The sequence below is a fragment of the Sus scrofa genome, chromosome 7 (assembly GCF_000003025.6).
Source record: "Sus scrofa isolate TJ Tabasco breed Duroc chromosome 7, Sscrofa11.1, whole genome shotgun sequence".
NCBI lineage: Eukaryota > Metazoa > Chordata > Mammalia > Artiodactyla > Suidae > Sus > Sus scrofa.
The window spans coordinates 11,584,348-11,601,728 of NC_010449.5; the positions used below are offsets into that span (position 1 = coordinate 11,584,348).

General features: G+C 57.4%; 1 protein-coding gene across 10 annotated transcripts in view; it reads left to right on the forward strand.

Annotated features, from left to right (window-relative positions):
* Positions 1-17,368, forward strand: part of JARID2 (jumonji and AT-rich interaction domain containing 2) — a 243,473-nt gene extending 226,105 nt beyond the window's left edge. For 8 of the 10 annotated variants that reach the window (XM_021100205.1, XM_021100206.1, XM_021100207.1 and 5 more), the window contains 10 exons: positions 1,622-1,714; positions 4,514-4,632; positions 4,717-4,787; positions 5,711-5,825; positions 7,952-8,057; positions 8,772-8,954; positions 9,379-9,509; positions 9,956-10,139; positions 12,466-12,573; positions 15,801-17,288. In XM_021100205.1, coding sequence (XP_020955864.1) covers positions 1,622-1,714; positions 4,514-4,632; positions 4,717-4,787; positions 5,711-5,825; positions 7,952-8,057; positions 8,772-8,954; positions 9,379-9,509; positions 9,956-10,139; positions 12,466-12,573; positions 15,801-15,959 — 1,269 coding nt within the window. In that variant the 3' untranslated portion in view covers positions 15,960-17,288. Of the gene's footprint in view, positions 1-1,621; positions 1,715-4,513; positions 4,633-4,716; positions 4,788-5,710; positions 5,826-7,951; positions 8,058-8,771; positions 8,955-9,378; positions 9,510-9,955; positions 10,140-12,465; positions 12,574-15,800 lie in introns of all 10 variants that reach the window. The other 2 variants (XM_021100204.1, XM_021100203.1) reach the window with 2 other exon arrangements.

Sequence of the window (17,381 nt, forward strand, 5' to 3'; positions counted from 1 at the left end):
GGCCGGGGCCGCGAGGCCGCAGGTGCCTGGCCGGGCAGGGCTGCAGGCGGCCGGCTCTGGGAGTGGGCCTCACATGGAGAAGGGCCTGCAGTCTCAGGGGCCTGGGCATCAGGACGAGGCCTCTGGGCATCTGGCTGGGGGCAGCGGGGGAGAGGGAGAGGGTGTATGTGCGGCCGCACGCCTGGGCACCACCCTCTCTGCCTGGGCTGGGGCTTTTCGGACGCGCGCTCCGGCCCAGACCCGTGCGGCTCCTTCCCGTCCATCACAGCGGATCTCCGTGGGAACCAGCTGTGTGGGAAGGGTCCCCACTTGAGCCAGGTGGCGCCGCCATCCAGCCACCCCAAGGAAACAGGGTCCTGGTGACTCCCGCTTGGCAGCCTGGCTCTGTGTCAGCAGAACTGCCCCTCTCCGGGCTGGGAGGGGGCAGAGACTGGCCCCCCAGGTGGCTTCTGGAGGCAGCAGGAGGGCGGCAGGAGCACTTTTGGGGTGTTGCCTGAATGTTTGCTCGAGAGTTTATCCTGAAATGAAGCTGCTTGTTAAATCCTGTGATTTCAAAAGGCCAGCTCCTGAAATGAGTTACTTACTCTCTTTTTGTTAGTTTGTTACATTTGCTTTAAGGGCAGTTTTACCAGTAAGGTGTTTTTTTTTTGTTTTTGTTTTTTAAGACGTGCTTTGTAAATAATTTTGGTTCCCATCATGAAAATCTAATTGAATTGGGCTGTTTTGGTGACGGCTGGTGGCCGTGAGGAGTTTGAGGCTCTCCAGGTTCTGAGCCTGGGAACAAAAACTCTGTTTTCATTGACAGAAAATCTGGTCCCTCACGGTCATCACAGGGTTTTTTGTAAGGGGTAGCAAGCACATCAGGAGCAGTTTGGAGCTGTATGCAAGTTTCTCTTTTAGTCAGAACCCGTAACAGAGCTGGAGCGCCTACGCCAAGGGCAGAGGCTGTGAGCTGCTGGTTCTGACTGGCCCTCCAAAGGCAAGAAGATGGCACAGGATCTGCCCCCAGCCTGGGGCTTCTCCAGGGTCTCCTCATTAGGGACGCCTTCCCTGACCCCCTCGGATGAAGGCCACCTGCCTTGCAGCCCTGCCCCCGGCTTCTGGTTCCTGGTCCCTAGTACCCCCACCCGGCTCTTAGGGGGTGTGCTGCCCTCTCTGCAGAGCTGTCCCTGGTACACAGTAGGCCCTCAGCAGCTACTTCCACCATCGTGGGGCACGAAGGTGGGGAGGCTGGGCACCTCCCGGGACTGCCTCGAAAACAGTGTGTGCCCCGGGGTGACATAAGGCTCCTGATCAGGGGCGACAGTAAGCTGAGGGCCTGCGGGAGGACAGGGCTGGCTCCTGTCCCCTGCAGGCCCATGGGGCCAGGCTGCTCATTCGGCGTGCCGGCCGTCAGGGCGGCTGTGGGAGTCACCCCGAGTATCTCTGCTGGGCCCCGGCTCCTTGGACGGCACTGGCGGTCCTTCTCAGAGGCAGCCTTCCCCCGGCTCCGCTGGGGTCCGCTCCGCGCTCTGGCCCGCGGTCACGGCGATAGGACAGGGACACCTGGCGGCTGGCTGGCTGTGGGGTCCCGCCTCCGCTCTCTTTCTTAAGCGCAACCTCATTTCTGCTTTCTTTTCAGGGAAGATCTGTTTCTTTAACGACTTTTTACCGAACAGCTAGAAATATCATGAACATGTGCTTCAGCAAGGAGCCGGCCCCCGCGGAGATCGAGGTGAGTGCGGCCGGGGGGCGTGGGCGGCCCGCCCCGCTGTCCTGGTTTTCACCCCTGCCCATCCGAGCTGTCGAGGTTCCGAAAAGGAATAATCAAGGGAGGGCCCCCCCGCCCCCCCCACACCTCCGGCTTGTCCCCGCCTCGCCCGACCAGAGGCCGCAGCCAGCGGGGCGCTCCCGGCGCGGGCCTGCCCAGCCGCCGCCCTCTCTCGCCCCTTCTCACCCCGGGCCCGGGAGCCTGTTACGCAAGAGAATGTTTGCAATCCCTTGGAACCACAGTTGTGCTTTTTCCTCTCCTATTTTTTATGTAATGGGATTGGCAGGTTGCCATTTTTGTGCTCCTGCCAGCTCTCCTCTTGGAGTTAGCGTGAGGTTGCAGAGCCCAATTAGGGGCTGTGTGAGGCTCGACAGAGGGCCAGGGCCCCGGTCTGTTTGTTTACATCCCCCGGCAGCTCCCAGCCACATGGCCAGAGGCTCCCCGATGCCGTCGGAGGGGGGCCTGTCCAGGGAGAGACGGCTCCTCCCACCACTCCCGCAGGGAGAGGGGAGAGGGGGCCGCAGCCTTGGCTTTTGTGGTGTGCAGCTGCTTTCAGGCCCTGTCATCTCCGAGGAGCTATGCCTCATCCTCCAGGTAAACCCCGAGCTGACCTCCACAGGGCCCAGGCCCTGATCTGACCGGGTTTCCTGGGACTGGGTTTTCTGGACTCAGTCCAGGTTGCCTGGTCCCGGTCCCCCTGCCCTCTGTCTGTGTCATGTGGACCCCCACCTCCGACGGTGGCCATTGGTAGCCCAGGAGGGCCCACTCTAGTGCCAGGTCTGGTTCCCAGGTTGGCGGGGCGCGAGTTTGATTTTAGCCCCCTTGTCGTTCTTCTCAGGCTTCAGGTCTCTGCTGGTGGGCATGGCCTGCCCGAGCTCTGTACCCTGGGCTGTATCTGTGGACAGCATGCAGTGGCCTGACCCCCACCCTGTCCGCCAGTTTTGACCCTGCCAAAGCCACGTTCCATCAACCCTGATATCCACAGGGCTCTGATTCTGGAACACGTGTGGCCACGACAGTTGCTTCTGGAGCGCTCGCGCCATTTGTGGGGGAAACGTCAGAGGAAAGGAACGTGACTCTCGGGGGCTGAACCTCCGAGCTGAAAACGGGACCTTTGTCCTACCCTTTCTAGCACACGTCTTTGTCGGAGTCTCCAGAGGTGCAGGGTTGTTACTTTGCTTGCTGTGAAGAAAGTTTGGCCTGCTTTAGTTTCCTGCTTGAGAATTAATTTTCCTTAAAAGTCTGGGTTTTGCTTTAGCGGTTGCATAGTATTTAAACACAAAGGGAAGGTTTGCTAAAATCCAAACTTTTGGTCTTCGTCTGGCGAACTTCTGGGTCCTGCAGAGAGCTGGGCCTGTCCTTGGCCCGGGGTCACCAGCTGCGCTGCCCCCACCTAGCGATGGTGCCCTTCCTCCCCGCAGAGGTGGCGTGAGTCTCGGCAGACGGTCCGTAGGGCTGGCCTGGCCCTGTCCCCTCGGACTGCTCCCCTGTCCCTTATCTGTAAGGATGTCCTTTTCAGAGACCCATGCCTATGATGCTGTCACTTTTCTTCTCAACGAGGGGCCTCTGGCCACCCCCAGGCTTGTCCCTCTCCGTAGGAGCCGCACAGCAGGGTGGGGGCCGACGCCTGGCGCTCCTGGAGGAGCCTCCTCCCGGAGGGGTTGGCGGAGCCCGGAGGGTGATGCTGCACTTCTGGGATGGTGACAAAACAGGCCCAAGAGGGGCCGCTGAGGGGGCAACCCTGCTACGCTAGCCAGGCCAGTGCTGACCTGCTCTTGCCCTGAGCTTGTTTATTGGATCGTGCCTGTGAGGATGACCTGGTCAGCTTTCGAACCTGGCCCGTGCCCACCCCTCCCCGCCTGTCTCATTGGCTCGGGGCACAGCCTAGAGGTCTGGGGCCTTCCCTTCCCTTGCTGTCCTAGGGTGCAGCTGTCCTGGCCACGCGTGGTTGTCAGGGTTGCCGGTTGTTGGGCTGTTGGGAGGAGTAGGCCATGTGCCCAGAGCCCGCCTGGAGGCGTGTTCCTGCCTCCTCAGGACTGGGGGGTGTCTTCAGCCTCCTTCCCGCTGCTGCCCTCTCTTTCCCTGTCACGCACATGATTTGTAACTGTGGTAAAACAGCGCACATGTCACACCCACCACCTTGGTCATTTTAAGAGTGCAGTTCAGTGGCTTCAGTGGCATTAACGTCCATCCATATTGTTATGTGGCGTCAGCAACCATCTCCAAACTGCGACTCAGCTCCCAGGAACCCGGATCCCAACCCCCACCCCCGACCCTGACCCCGTCCTCCTCCCCAGCCCCTACCCTGACCCCATCCTCCCCCAGCCCCTAGCAACCACAGTTCTTCTTTGTCTCTGACTTTGACTCTGCTCATGGGAGTGGAGTCACGGCGTTTGTCTTTCTGAGATGGGCTTATTTCACTTGCTGTGGTGTCCTCAAGGGTCATCCGTGTTGTGGCGTGTGTCAGAATTTCCCTCCTTTTTGTGACTGAGTCATTTTCTGTCATGGGGATATTGTACTTTTTGTGTGTCTGTTCATCCATCATGGACAAGGGCCGCTTCCAGGTGTGGCTGTCGTGAATGACGCTGCCGTGGCCGTGGCATTACCTCTTTGCAGCGCTGGGCGCCCTCCACTTAGAGGACTGGCCATCTCTCCCACCCTGTGCTCTATGGGAGGCAATGGGCCCTTTGTCGTGCTGTTAGGTCACACCTGGGTCTGTGGCCACGGGCAGCGTGGAGCTGATGGCTCTTCCTGTCCCCGCAGCAAGAGTACTGGAGGCTTGTGGAGGAGAAGGACTGCCACGTGGCTGTGCACTGCGGCAAAGTGGACACCAACACGCACGGCAGCGGCTTCCCGGTGGGGAAATCAGAGCCCTTTTCAAGGTAACGTGGCCCTCCTGCCCACGTCCGGGGCCTGGACAATGTCCCTCCCCGCGGGTCTTGACGCCTCTTTGCTTTGCTCTGCAGACACGGATGGAACCTCACCGTCCTCCCCAATAACACAGGCTCCATCCTGCGTCACCTCGGTGCTGTGCCTGGTAAGGCCCCTGCGGCCCCTCCTTGGGCAGGACTGGAGGGATGGGGTCACGGTGTGCAGAGCGTCAGAGAAAACGGGGGTTTTTAGACGAGAGAGAGGAGGAGGATCCGTGAGAACGTGGAAAGGTGAACCAAATTGCAGAATCTAGCAGCCAAGTTTTCACCTTGAAATTGGTATTTGGGGGCTCCTGCCTCATAGGTAGAAGGGGAAACAGGTGTCTTGGGCTTTGTGGGCGCTGAAAGTGGGGGGCCGTGGAGGAGATACCCCCCGCCCCTGGTGAGACTCCAGACAGAGGGGTCCTGCGTCCTGCCTCCTGCACAGCAGGTGTCCAGGTGGGCACCTGTGTTCTAAGCTGTGGGGTTCATGGCCACAGGGCAGCGGCTCGTTGGGGTCATGGTGCTTGGGCATCTTGCTTCCCACCTTAGGTCAACTAGTTCAATGTGCTTTTGCTACTGCCTTTACTTTTACTTTTTAATTGAAGTGTACAGTAGACGTACAGTCTTAGTTGCAGGTTTATAGCACAGTGATTCAATTGTATATATGTGGAGTCTTTTCCAGACTCTCTTCCCTTGTAGATCATTATGAAACACTGAGTGTAGTTGCCTGTGCTGTACGGGAGGCCCTTGTTGGTTCTCTTTCGTATTTATAGCCGTGGCTATATGTTAATCCCAGCTTCCTAATTCGTCCCTCCCCCACCGTTTCCCTGTAACCGTAAAGTTCACGTTCCGTGTCCCAGTCTGCTTTTGTTCCCGTGTGGAAATAGGTCTAGGTCTTGGTTTCTGCGTAAGTAGCAGGAACAAGCAGGCGCCTTCTCCCTGGGTTTTCCGTCCTGTTTCTTCCTGTTCTTGTTTGGGGAGGAGGTGCGATTTCTGGGGCTGTCACCCTGTGGCCCGGTCTTCAGCACGCCCTGTCCCCTTGTTCCAGGAGTGACAATTCCCTGGCTGAACATCGGCATGGTCTTTTCTACCTCATGCTGGTCTCGAGACCAAAACCACCTTCCCTACATCGACTACTTACACACTGGTGCTGACTGCATTTGGTGAGTCTGCGGCCCGGCGCCCCGCCGCCCCTCCCAGCCTGAGGACTGAGTGGCGCGCGCGGGTCCCACCCGCGATCAGCCGGGGGGCCCCGTGGGAGTCTGGTGGAGGATATTTAACCCACTCAGATGATGCACAAGGTTGGGCATCTTCCCAAGCCTGTCGGGCACGTTCGTTTCGTCAAACGCCTGCTTAAACGGGGTTTGCCTTTTGTGATGTTTTTCCGTTGGTGGTGGTTCATTTCCGAGAGTTCATCTCATAGCGGGGTCGGGACAGTAAGAGGATTGCAGGAAGCTGACCAGGAGTAGTGACCAACCGTGTCATCGGCCACCCCCTTGGCCAGTGTGAACCGTCCCCTCTGGGGCCTCACGTGAGTCTCTCCACGGCCACTGTCCCCAGGCCAATGGCAGAGAGAGTAGGTTTTGCCGGCCGTGGAGTTCCTGCCCTGGAAGATGCAGAGTTGGTCTGTTTTGCAGGAAGCCTTGGGCCCCGCTCTCCGAGATCCGTAACCGTCAGGCTCACCGGCCCTGATCCGAGCTGGCTCTTCAGCTCCTTCGTTTATGGTGGCAGATGGGAAATGACGGCAAATAATCAGATGTCTTGTCATCTGATGCATCCATCCCACACTAACTGTGTGTGTTGTCCTAGTGGGGTGATAAGCATCCTTTATTAAAGTAAACAGAGTCTTAGAGCTAATGTCCTCCCTCCAAGGAGCTGGTCTCCAGCACTGTCCTATCTGCCTTTAGACCGAGGTGGAGCGACGGTGGTGGAGGCAGGGCGGCATCCTGAGCTTGGTCTACGGTGGGGCCCTGAGTGGCTGCCGCTGCAAGGGGCCTCAGGCAGAGCTGAGGGTGACAGCCTGTGGGGGGCAGGAGCTGCTGGGAGTGGCGCCAGTCGGGCAGGAGCTGCTGGGAGTGGCGCCGGTCCACAGGGTCCCCCAAGCCTGTGACCAGGCCCCAGTGGACCCTGGTTCCTCATCCGAAAGTGGAACGACAAGGCCCATGCCCCATGGGTGATGGGGTGAAATAACAGGACCCATGTGGTCGTTTTACTGCCAGACATTGAGTGAGAGGCAGGGAAGTGTGAGACTCTGCGGGTTGTTGGAAGACTGATCCCTGGAACCTCACAGGTGGGGAAGGAACAGTCAGCAGGGTGGGATCAGAGAACTGCATGGTGTGTGGTTTTCCTTAAAACATACCATTTAGGTTAGAAACCCTGGGTGTAAGTCACAAATCAGTAACAGAATGTGGTGGCATTGAAATAGCAAGCATTTAAAAGAACCTTGACCGTGGCCATTGGCGGCCTCTCGCTCAGCAGCAGACACCAGGACTGGCCTCCCTGCCGGTGGCCAGTTTCCTCACAGGTGCCCTTCCGGCCGGGGCTGTGGGGATCGGTCGTTTGCAGATGTCCTGATGCAGCCTGTGGGATGCAGGGTCAGGGGGACTCAAGGTGGCACCACCTGCCTGTGCACTGACCACCAGCACTAGGTTTCATGAGTTCTGGCACCTGCAGGTCAGGGGCAGGTGTGTCCCAGTGGGGCCTCCTGGGGTCAGAGTGGCAGTCCCCATTCCCCTGCTCTGAGTGCAGTGAGGGTCCGGGTTCTTCTCTTGGTTGTTTTCTGCCACCAACTTTGCTACCACTCCTTGGCTCCAGCCAGTGGGGTCTGTGGTCCGAACCCCTCCCCCAGCATCCGGGGCCCAGGCCCTGCAGTGCTGCTTCTCCTGCGAGTCCTGTGTTTTGCACACTGAATCCTTGCCCTGCAGCAAAGGGTCAGCTGCCAGCCCAGCGCTAAGTCACAGCTTGGGAGGCTCCCAAGAGGCTGTTGAGTCTGCAGATGTGTCTGGATCTGATTTATAGGGGCTTTTAAAACATCTGTTTTTGGTTTGAAGCCTTTTTGGCTCACACATAGGTCAGATCTGCATAAAAGATGAGCGTGTTTGTTCGCGGGAGTGGCTGCGGTTGCCCTTGGAGATGGGGGTGGAGGGGTGGGGGTTGGCCTGGGAACCCCGGAGTCTCTGAGCACTTTCCAAGGCCACCGTTTGCTCATGTCCCTGAAGGGGTGTGGAGGACGGGCTCCCGGGTGGAGGGCCCTTGTCAGCTGCTGCTGCCCTGACCCCCGCCTCCCCAGGTATTGCATTCCTGCTGAGGAGGAGAACAAGCTCGAGGACGTGGTGCACACCCTGCTCCAAGCCAACGGCACGCCGGGCCTGCAGATGCTCGAGAGCAACGTCATGGTACGGCCGCCGGGGGGCTGCGCCGGGCGAGGGGGGTGCTGTCTGGCGGGGTGGCCCACACAGTTGTTTCATTAACTCATCCTCTCTGCTGGCCTGCCTCTCAGAGGCACAGAGGACAATGACAATACTCCAGGGAGCCATCATAACCAGATGTCCTCTTGGATGAAAACCAGACCAAATGGCATCCATCTGATTGCAAAGGATGCAGGACTCATACACATAGTGGCCTTTGACTCTGTTTCAGGGCTTGGGGTGGGTCAGGTGCTAGACGACAAGGCCACGTGGACGCACTGGTCAGCATCGCTCTGTTTAGGAACGAGCACAAGGGCTTCTGACCTGGTTTTCAAACAGCCATGAGCCCGCTGAGGTCCCTGTGTTCTGACGCCTCTGTTGACCCCTGCCCGGGTCTCCTGTCACTCCGGGGACCTCCTCACTCGGTTTGGCCCAGGGAAGGGCTCCCCCGCCTGTACCCCTGTGTCTCCGCCAGGCTCTGGGTTTGGCCTGTGCCTCCCATGCTGTGTACATTGATCCCAGTCCAACCCTGGCAGCGCTGCTGGGAACACGGGCTCTCGTGGAGTGTGAGGGCTGTGCGCTCACAGCCGCCCTGTCGGGAAATAGGTGGTGTGCGCGTGACCCGCCTGCTGCCTCTCACCGGAGGGGCTCGGGTGGTGGGAGGGCAGCGCTGGGGCGCGTCTCAGCCGCCACGTTCTGCAGATCTCCCCGGAGGTGCTGTGCAGAGAGGGGGTCAAGGTGCACAGGGCGGTGCAGCAGAGTGGCCAGTTCGTTGTCTGCTTCCCGGGGTCCTTCGTGTCCAAAGTGTGCTGCGGCTACAGCGTCTCAGAGACCGTGCACTTCGCCACCACCCAGTGGACGAGTATGGGCTTCGAGACGGCCAAGGTAGGCGGGCCCTGCGGGCGCCCTGTGTGCGGGAGCTGTGTGCAGACCACGGTCCATTCCAGAGTGAGCCTTAGGACCTCAGGGTGGGCAGAGGGCTTTCTTCGGGAGAGCCGTCGCGTTCGGTTGCTGAGCCACTGCGGCACTGGCAGGCCGGTGCTGGTGTTCAAGGCAGACACTGAAAGACAGAATCTCCCCGCCCGTGTTAAAGCTGTGGCACCTGCCTCGGGCAGCGCAGAGCCATGACTGCCTGCAGCCTGGCCTCTGGCTCTCGGGCAGACAGGGTTGGCACATGACGTCTCAAGGCTTTGAATCCAGATGGAATTCAAAATGTGAAAATTCAGATAGCGCCCCATCCCCAGTAAAGGAAACTTCATTGGCTTAAAAGTGAAAATTAACCCTAGAGGGATGTGACTGCCTCTTTCAGGAAATGAAGCGTCGCCATATAGCCAAGCCATTCTCCATGGAGAAGTTGCTCTACCAGATCGCACAAGCGGAAGCGAAAAAGGAAAATGGTCCCACTCTCAGTACCATCTCGGCCCTTCTGGACGAGCTCAGGTGACAGCAGCCCCGCCCGCCCACCCGCTCAGCGGGTCTCCCCCCCTGAGCCACGAGGTGCCTGGGGTGCCGCCAGTGGGGAAGACTTTGGGGTGTGGGTCTTTCATTTTGTTTGCTGACATGCTGATAAGAGGTTCACCCTCTTCCTGGGATGGGATGGGAGGTGGCTTCTGCCCCCATGGCCCTCGTCCTGTGTTTGCCAACGCTGCCATGGGGCATCACGGCACACAGTCTTCATGCGGGCTGTCTGACCCGATGACGATGCTGGCATTAGCTGGTGGTGTCTGTCCTTGGCTTGGTGAAGGGGCGCCGGGTGCCCAGCTGGCAGGCTGGGCCTGCCGTGGGCAGAGTTGCTGGTGGTCTGGCCTTCTGACTAAAGGACACGGGTTCCCAGCTGGGGCGGGGGAAGAGGAGCCTGCCCTGACAACCCCCGTGTGTCCCTGCAGGGATACGGAGCTGCGGCAGCGCCGGCAGCTGTTCGAGGCTGGCCTCCACTCCTCCGCCCGCTACGGCAGCCACGACGGCGGCAGCGCCGCGCCCGACGGCAAGAAGAAGCCTCGGAAGTGGCTGCAGCTGGAGACCTCGGAGCGACGGTGTCAGGTGTGCCAGCACCTGTGCTACCTGTCCATGGTGAGCCCCTCCCTGCCCGCCACCTTGTCTGGAGCTGCTGGGTCCCCAGTTCTGCTTTCCTCTGACTCCTGCCGCTCCTTCCTCCAGCTGCTGCCCCTGTGGAGACACGGGGTCCCCCAGTCTCTGTCCTTGTCTCTTTCAACTTGTATTCAGCCATGTGACTGATCTCATTGCCCCTGTGACTTTGTCCGTTTGTGCTTACAGCTGATGCTTCCCCCCTGCTTGTCCCCAGGAGACAGTAGTTCCTGTCCCCAGCCTCCCCGCCTCTGGTCCTGGCTGGAGGGCAGCCCTTGGAACCCCCCTTTTCTGCCCGTTGGCCTTCTGTCTCCTCAGCCTCCTTGAGGGGTTCCCCCATCAGCCCCTCCTCGGGCCAGAGGGGCTCTGAGAAATCTCCCCGGACGGGTGTAGCCCTTCACCAGACCTTCCAGACTCTCAGCGCCCTGGCAGCTGCCTGACGGACACAGGCGTCTGTGGACGCCCTGGCTCCCCACCCCCGTGGCCTTGGGCCCTCTCCCCGCCTGTGCGGAGTTTATCTTGAGAGGAGTTTCTCTTGAGAGAGAAGCTTCAATAGTAAGTGGTCACTGCACACTCGCCTCTCCGCCAGCCACTCGCGGCCACTGCAGCACACTGTGGCCAGTGTGGCCTCTCAGCTGCCTGCCTGATGCCGCCTTCCCCATGTCCCTGGTACCTCCCAGCTGCCCTGCAGAGAAGAGGGACCATGTGGCCACTCCTAGCTGAGTCAGATGCTCTTTGTGACAGCCAAGAGCTTAGAACCTTGAGAAATAGGTGAGAAACGGCCCTAACAGAGCATCGACAGCTGTTATTTTTTTTCATTTTTAAAAGTTTTATTGAAGTACAGTTGTACATGTACAGTGTTGGGATACCAGCTGCTGTCTTGAACAAGAGGAATTTCTTTTTTCATAGTTCTAGGGGGGTGTCACTGGGGTTGGTTTCCTCTGCGGTGTCTCCTTGGCGTAGAGGTGGCCGCCTTCTCCCGGGTCTCTTCTTGTTCAAAGGACCTAAGTGCTGTTGGACTCCACACCACCCTCCTGGCGTCCTCTCTCTAAAGGCTCTCCCTCCAGACGCAGTCATGTTCTGAACATGAGGCCTAGGGCCTCAGTGTCTGAGTTGGGGGAGGGCTGATGACACAGGCCCTGACAGCCTCGCCCCTCGTGTGCTTCCTCCCTCTATCTAGCTGTCCTTCCCACGTGCTTTTTAAAAGATACGGCCAAGAACCGCGCTGTCTTAACAAACAAGTCATAAGGATTTCCTCAGATCTTAAAAATGTTTTGTAAACACGGCTCAGAAACGCAGCCCAGTTGTGGGTCTGCTCCTCTTGGGTTGGACTAGAACCACCCCGGTGGGAAATGATCACTGTTTCCCAGGAGCCTGGGTGACCCTGTCCTGACCTCGAGTGGCCCTGGTTCCTTCCCATGGGTTCTGAGGACAATGGTGTGGGCCTGTTTTCAGGCTGTCCTTAAAAAAGCTGTACCTTGAGAGCTGTCACCAGGCATTTCCTAGTTTGAATGTTACTTTAAAAAGCATATATCCTGAATTCATGGGTGAAAATGAGGTTTTGTTTATATGTGCTTTGCGTTGCTTGGGTTACTGAGAGCCTCGTGCATTTGTGTTTACTGTTTCATATTTGTGTCTATTCCTGCAGCCCTGGCTGATGTGTTTCTGCCTAGAAGTGTCATTTCCTTATTCCCACAGTTGATTTTCTTGGGTTTGCTTAGAAATACAGGTTTTCCCTCCAAATCTGCATGAAAAGGCTCTCGCCTGTTGTGCGCGAGGCCGCACTGTCCCGTTGTTGTTTGCGCAGTGAGCCCAGGACAGGAAGTCGGGGTGGGGAGGACAGCTCCCCGCAAAGACCAGGTCTGAGTGTCTGCAGGGCCGAGGATCTGGAAGTGTGCTGGTGGAGTGTGGACGGAAGCCCTGGCCCCCCGGGAGTGTAAGCAGCTACGCTGACCAAGCCACTGCAGAGCAGCAGGAGAAACACATGTTGCCCTTCAATGACCTGGCAGTGACCATTCTGGCACCTCTTGTACTAGGGTAGTTTGGGAACCAAAAGTGCTCAGACCCTCTTGCAGGAAAGGGCACAGAACCCCGGAGGGCATCGAGGCCGCCCTTGGGCGCAGCCCAGAGCCAGTGACTTACTCGTGTCTTAGTTGAAGATCCCCGTCCAGGCAACGTGGTTGGTTTTCCCATTGTAGCCTGTATTTCTGAGTCATGGACGCCCCGGCTGTGGGCCGCCCTCCTTTGCGCCTGGGACCGCGCAGTCTCCCACGCGTCCCTTGGAGACTCAGGGCCGCCTCTCCGCCCGCAGGTCGTGCAGGAGAACGAGAACGTGGTCTTCTGCCTGGAGTGCGCCCTGCGCCACGTGGAGAAGCAGAAGTCCTGCCGGGGCCTGAAGCTGATGTACCGTTACGACGAGGTCAGTGCCATCCTGGGCTGGGGGTGGTGACGGCGCCCTGCCCCAGTGTCCTCTGTCGTAACGGCCCCGAGGCGAGCGCCTGGTCCGGGGCGCTTTCTGGCACGACAGCCGGGGAGGTCACTTTGGCCCCGGGACAGGCAGTGGGGAGGTTCGCTTGCGTCCCGCTGAGCCTGGAGACCGTCCTGGGCCCGCCCGCGCTGCCCTGGGCTCTGCTTCCCCCCACCGAGCCCTGCAGCCCCCTAGTTGGCCTCCCCGACTGTGTACGAAGGTTTGGTTTCAGGATGTGGGGGCCACACTATCTAAGGAATGGGGGCCGTGCTGTCACCTACGGCCAGGCCAGGGCCAGATTGGAAGGGACGGCACAGGACAGACTCAAGACTGAAGGTGGCTGGGCAGCGGCCGTGGGCCAGGCAGTGAGAACAGCTGTGGCCCCTTCAAGGGCCTCAGAGTCTGTGGGGCCTTTGTGTCCTCAAAGGAGCCCAGTCCTGGGGTCCCAGGACTCGGCCTGAGCCGCCTGCATGGCTCTGGTCCCTCGGAGTCTCTGAGACACAAAGGGAGACTGTCCCTCACACAGAGCTGCCGCCCTCCCTCCCCGCCGAGCCTGCCACGATGGCCCTGGGAGCCCCCTGGCTGCAGCCTGGGCTCTGGGCAAACACGGAGCCTCTCTCTGCTTCCAAGGGTTTCACTTTCAGATAGACCCCAGTCCCACCCTTTCTGAAGCCCTGTCCTCCTGGGAGGCGGCACCGTGGGAAGTGCTGTCCGCGCGGTCAGAGGGTGTCCGGCGGGGGTGAGAGGCCCCGCGACCAGGTTCTGCTTCCACAGCGGCAGCCCGTGGCTTGGTGCTGTTCTTGGTGCTTCTAGGCTGCTTCCAGAGACGGCACAGGTGGCCCTGGCACTCTCGGGAGCGCTTGTTGGGGTCACCTTGGGAGGTGGCTGGGGACGCTGTCACCCCTCCCGGTCAGTGCACACTGTGGGTCTGGTCTCTGTCTTCACCTCCTCGTTCCTGTGGTGTCTGCAGAACACAGCCTGTGTGGCTGGGAGCCTGGCGCCTGAGGCAGCGCCTGGCTCCTGATCCCAGCGCCCCCAGCCCTTCGGGGTCTGGGGTCTAGCCGTCGCGCACGTCGCACCCGGGGCTGGGCTGGGTGCCTGCAGGGCTCAGGCTGTGGTCATATACACAAGCCTCGGGCTGAAATGATTGAGAAGCTGAAAATAGGTCTCTTTGCATCTTCTTTGATTTTCAAAGAGCCTGTTTCAGGGAAGGCTGTAACCACTTTGCCCTCCCTGCCTCTTCACTTGAACAGCAAACGTCAGAGCAGGGTTAAAAATAGACCCTGGAGCCTGAGTCAGAGCAGCTCTGGCAACAGGGTGCAGCCGGCAGCACTGAGGCTTCTCAAGATGATTTTGAAGCTCCACAAAACGTGGGTTAGTTTCCACCTCCAGCCCAGTTAGGCATTTAGATGGGCCCCAAATTCACATATGTACGGTCTGTCAGTCTGAAGCTGAATCATTGGCTTTAATGAGTAGGGAGGAGAGAAAGGGTTTCTGCCAGCCTCCTACTTTGCCAGTGGCCTAATTTATTTTAGAAAATGAAGATCGTAAGTCTGTCCCTATTGGTTGAATTTAACTGGGTTGGTTTTTTGCACTTTTTAAAAAAATGTTTTTTTGGGCCGCTCCAAGGCATAGCGAGTTCCCAGGTCAGGGATCAGATCCGAGCCACAGTTGCAACCTGTGCAGCAGCTGTGGCAACCCTGGATCAGTTAAACCACTGTACCCAACTGGGGATGGAACCTGTGTCCTGGCGCTGCAGAGAGGCCGCTGATCCCATTGTGCCACAGTGGGGTCTCCTGTTTTTGTCTTTTTTTTTTCCTTCTCTTTTACGGCTGCACCCGTGGCATATGGAAATTCCCAGGCTAGGGGTCACATCAGAGCTGCAGCTGCTGGCCTGCACCACAGCCAACACTGGATCCTTAACGCACTGAGTGAGGCCAGGGATCGAACTCATGTCCTCTCAGATACCAGTCAGGTTCGTGACTGCGGAGAACTCCCTTGTTTTTTTAAATTGGGAGATTTCTAGCTCTGACTTGGATTTCAGAAATGGCCTGTGAGATCCCAGCTCTGGTTGTGAGCCCAGCGCCCAGCACTCAGACCCCCTCTGTCGGGCCCTTTGCTCAAACGGGAGGGGGGCCATTTCCTCTGATCGCACAGCCTTAGCGTCTCCGTGCTCCGTCCCCTGCTGCCGAGCTGGCCTTAAGCTCAGGTAACTGGCCTTGGAAGCAGCTCATCCCTTTCTCCTTCATGAGCATGTGTGACGCCCCAGAGGTGTTTGCAGCAAGAGCAGGACTGGGTGGCCTTTCTGGCTTGAGTGAAGGAATGGCCTCCAGGCCCGCGTCCTCCGGGCCCACGGTCCCGGGTTCAGCAGGTGCTCTGGAACGTGGGTTAGGACATAACTCTTCCCACCATTTCCTTTGAAACGGGGGGGTTGCCAGGTGTCTTAAGTTCACACTTAAGGTATCTTTTTGACACCTCCAGACAGAGAGATGGTTCTCTTAGGTCCGCGCTGTCCCCTGGGCTGAGGAGGGCCTGACACGTTTACAGATGCGTGTTTGCGTGTCCCTGCAGGAGCAGGTTGGGCAAACGTGGGCTGATGTGCATCTGTCAGAGGCCCGAGCCCCAAGGCCTCAGGCTGCCCTCACTCCTCAGGCCGTCCCTTCTCTGGGGGACCCAGGCAACCCTCTGAGCCCCTAGAAAGTGCCAGGTGGCAGCAGCAGGAGGGCCGCCTCCTGTGCCGTCCGGGTGGAGAGGGAAGGCGCAGGTTTCCGTGAGGCAGCTGTGAGCACAGAGCCCGGACCTGGTGTGGGTCTCAGGGCCGCAGGCGTTGCAGAGCTCTCAGCACAGGAACCTGCTGGGACTCGAGAACCACTGGGGGCCCTTAGGCTCTCTGGCTGGGGGAGTGGGGCCAGGAAGGACCTGCGTGTGGCTCTCCGGCTCCCATGTGAGAAGAGGCAGAGAAGGAAATTGTCCTCTGTCAGTGCCTGTCGAGGGGCCTTGGTCTCAGAGGTGTTGTCCTAACCAGGGCCCAGGCCACCGCATCTCAGAGTCACTGGGCAGGTTTCCGAGGCTGCCCCCCTCCCTGGGGCGGCCGCCGCCCCAATGTGATTTGAGGGGGGGTGTTGGCTGGGGGCCCTTCTGCTTTGCTAATTCCGTGTCTCCCTTTCAACCCGACACAGGAACAAATCATCAGCCTGGTCAATCAGATCTGTGGCAAAGTATCTGGTAAAAACGGCAGCATTGAGAACTGTCTCGGTAAACCCACACCAAAAAGAGGGCCCCGCAAGAGAGCCACGGTGGACGTGCCGCCCTCCCGGCTCGCACCCTCCTCTTCGTGAAGATGCCAGCACCGCGGGCGAGGGATGGATATTTTTTTGTAATTATTATATTCTAGTTTGGAGTACTTGCTGTAGGATACAAGCTGTCTTTGCACTAGCTCTAAAGAAGATTTTCTTCTGGTTTTAGAGAACTAATTTTGTTTTAGCATTAAACTGTTGAACTTTTTTTTGTACTTAGAATACCTAGATACTGCAGTCAGATTTTTGAAACTGCCGTATATTCACTGTTTTAAAACCCTTGAGGGGCTGTATTATTTTGTATTGCCCCTTGTGGCTGACAAAAGCCTGTTTGATTTTTTTTGTTTGTTTTTGTTTTCGTTTTTGTTTTTTTGTAATTGTTGGGGAAAAAAGGCTTTTTAACCCGTTTTTGAAGAGGGTGAAGTTTGGAGAACAAATTTTAAAATCAGTCATGTGAGCAGATTTTTTTCTAGAGAGGAAAAGGGATAGGAGACACACACACACACACACACACACACACACAAAACTTGAAAAGAAATGGCTTTACTCGGGCTGTCTTTTCTTCTGTCATGTGCAAGATGAGTTTGTAATTGTTGAAACCGGAGACTCCCCGTTGTGTTTCTTTGGGCGGTGATGGCAGCTGAAGGCGGACGTTGTTTCCCAACAGGCGGGAGGAGGAGGTCGAGGGACGCGGTTCTCTTTACCAGCACATCACTATGCATCTGCTTAAGGGAGAAGAGGAGAGAGAAGAAAAGGACTGCCTGCCTTGAGAGGTCACGTGAGGGAAACCTGTGCCTGATTTCATTAGGAAATCCATTCTGTTATTTTTTGGTGCTGTTGGCTACTTTATCAAAAAACCCTTCAATAGCATCCTTAAGGAAAAAAACAAAAAAACAAAAAAAAGGAAAAAAGTGATGGAAGCCCGAAGTGCTTCTCTGTCATGGATGTGCAATCTTTCTAACATTCCGTCTTCATCTCACTGCTTGTTGTTTTACACCTTCACAGGTCAGCATTAACCTTTCTTTTTAAACTCGTTTCGTTGGTGATCACAGCTAGAGCCACGAGGAGGTCTGCGGTTCGTTTTGAATGTGAAAATGCATCTGCGCTCATCTGGTCTATTTTTTCTCTTCATGTTGTAACAAAAAGAAAAAAAAAAGGAAAAAAAAAAAGAACCCCATCCCTTTTGTACATACGCCTGTAAATTGTTTTAAATACTTGAGCCTTTTTCTGGGTGGGGGAGGGGAGGGGTGCGAAGACGAGATGAAGAAAAGCCTTACACTTCAGTTTCTTCATCGGTTGGATTGGATGCTTACAGGGTTTTTCTTGTAACATTTATAAGTGCTGCTTACATCACTGAACAACAACAAAAAAATAATAATGGAGTAGCTGTTGCCCTTCTCCGGTTGTGTGTACAGTATGTGTGGAATAAAAAAGGGAAACTGTTTTCACAAGCTGTTCTTTGTT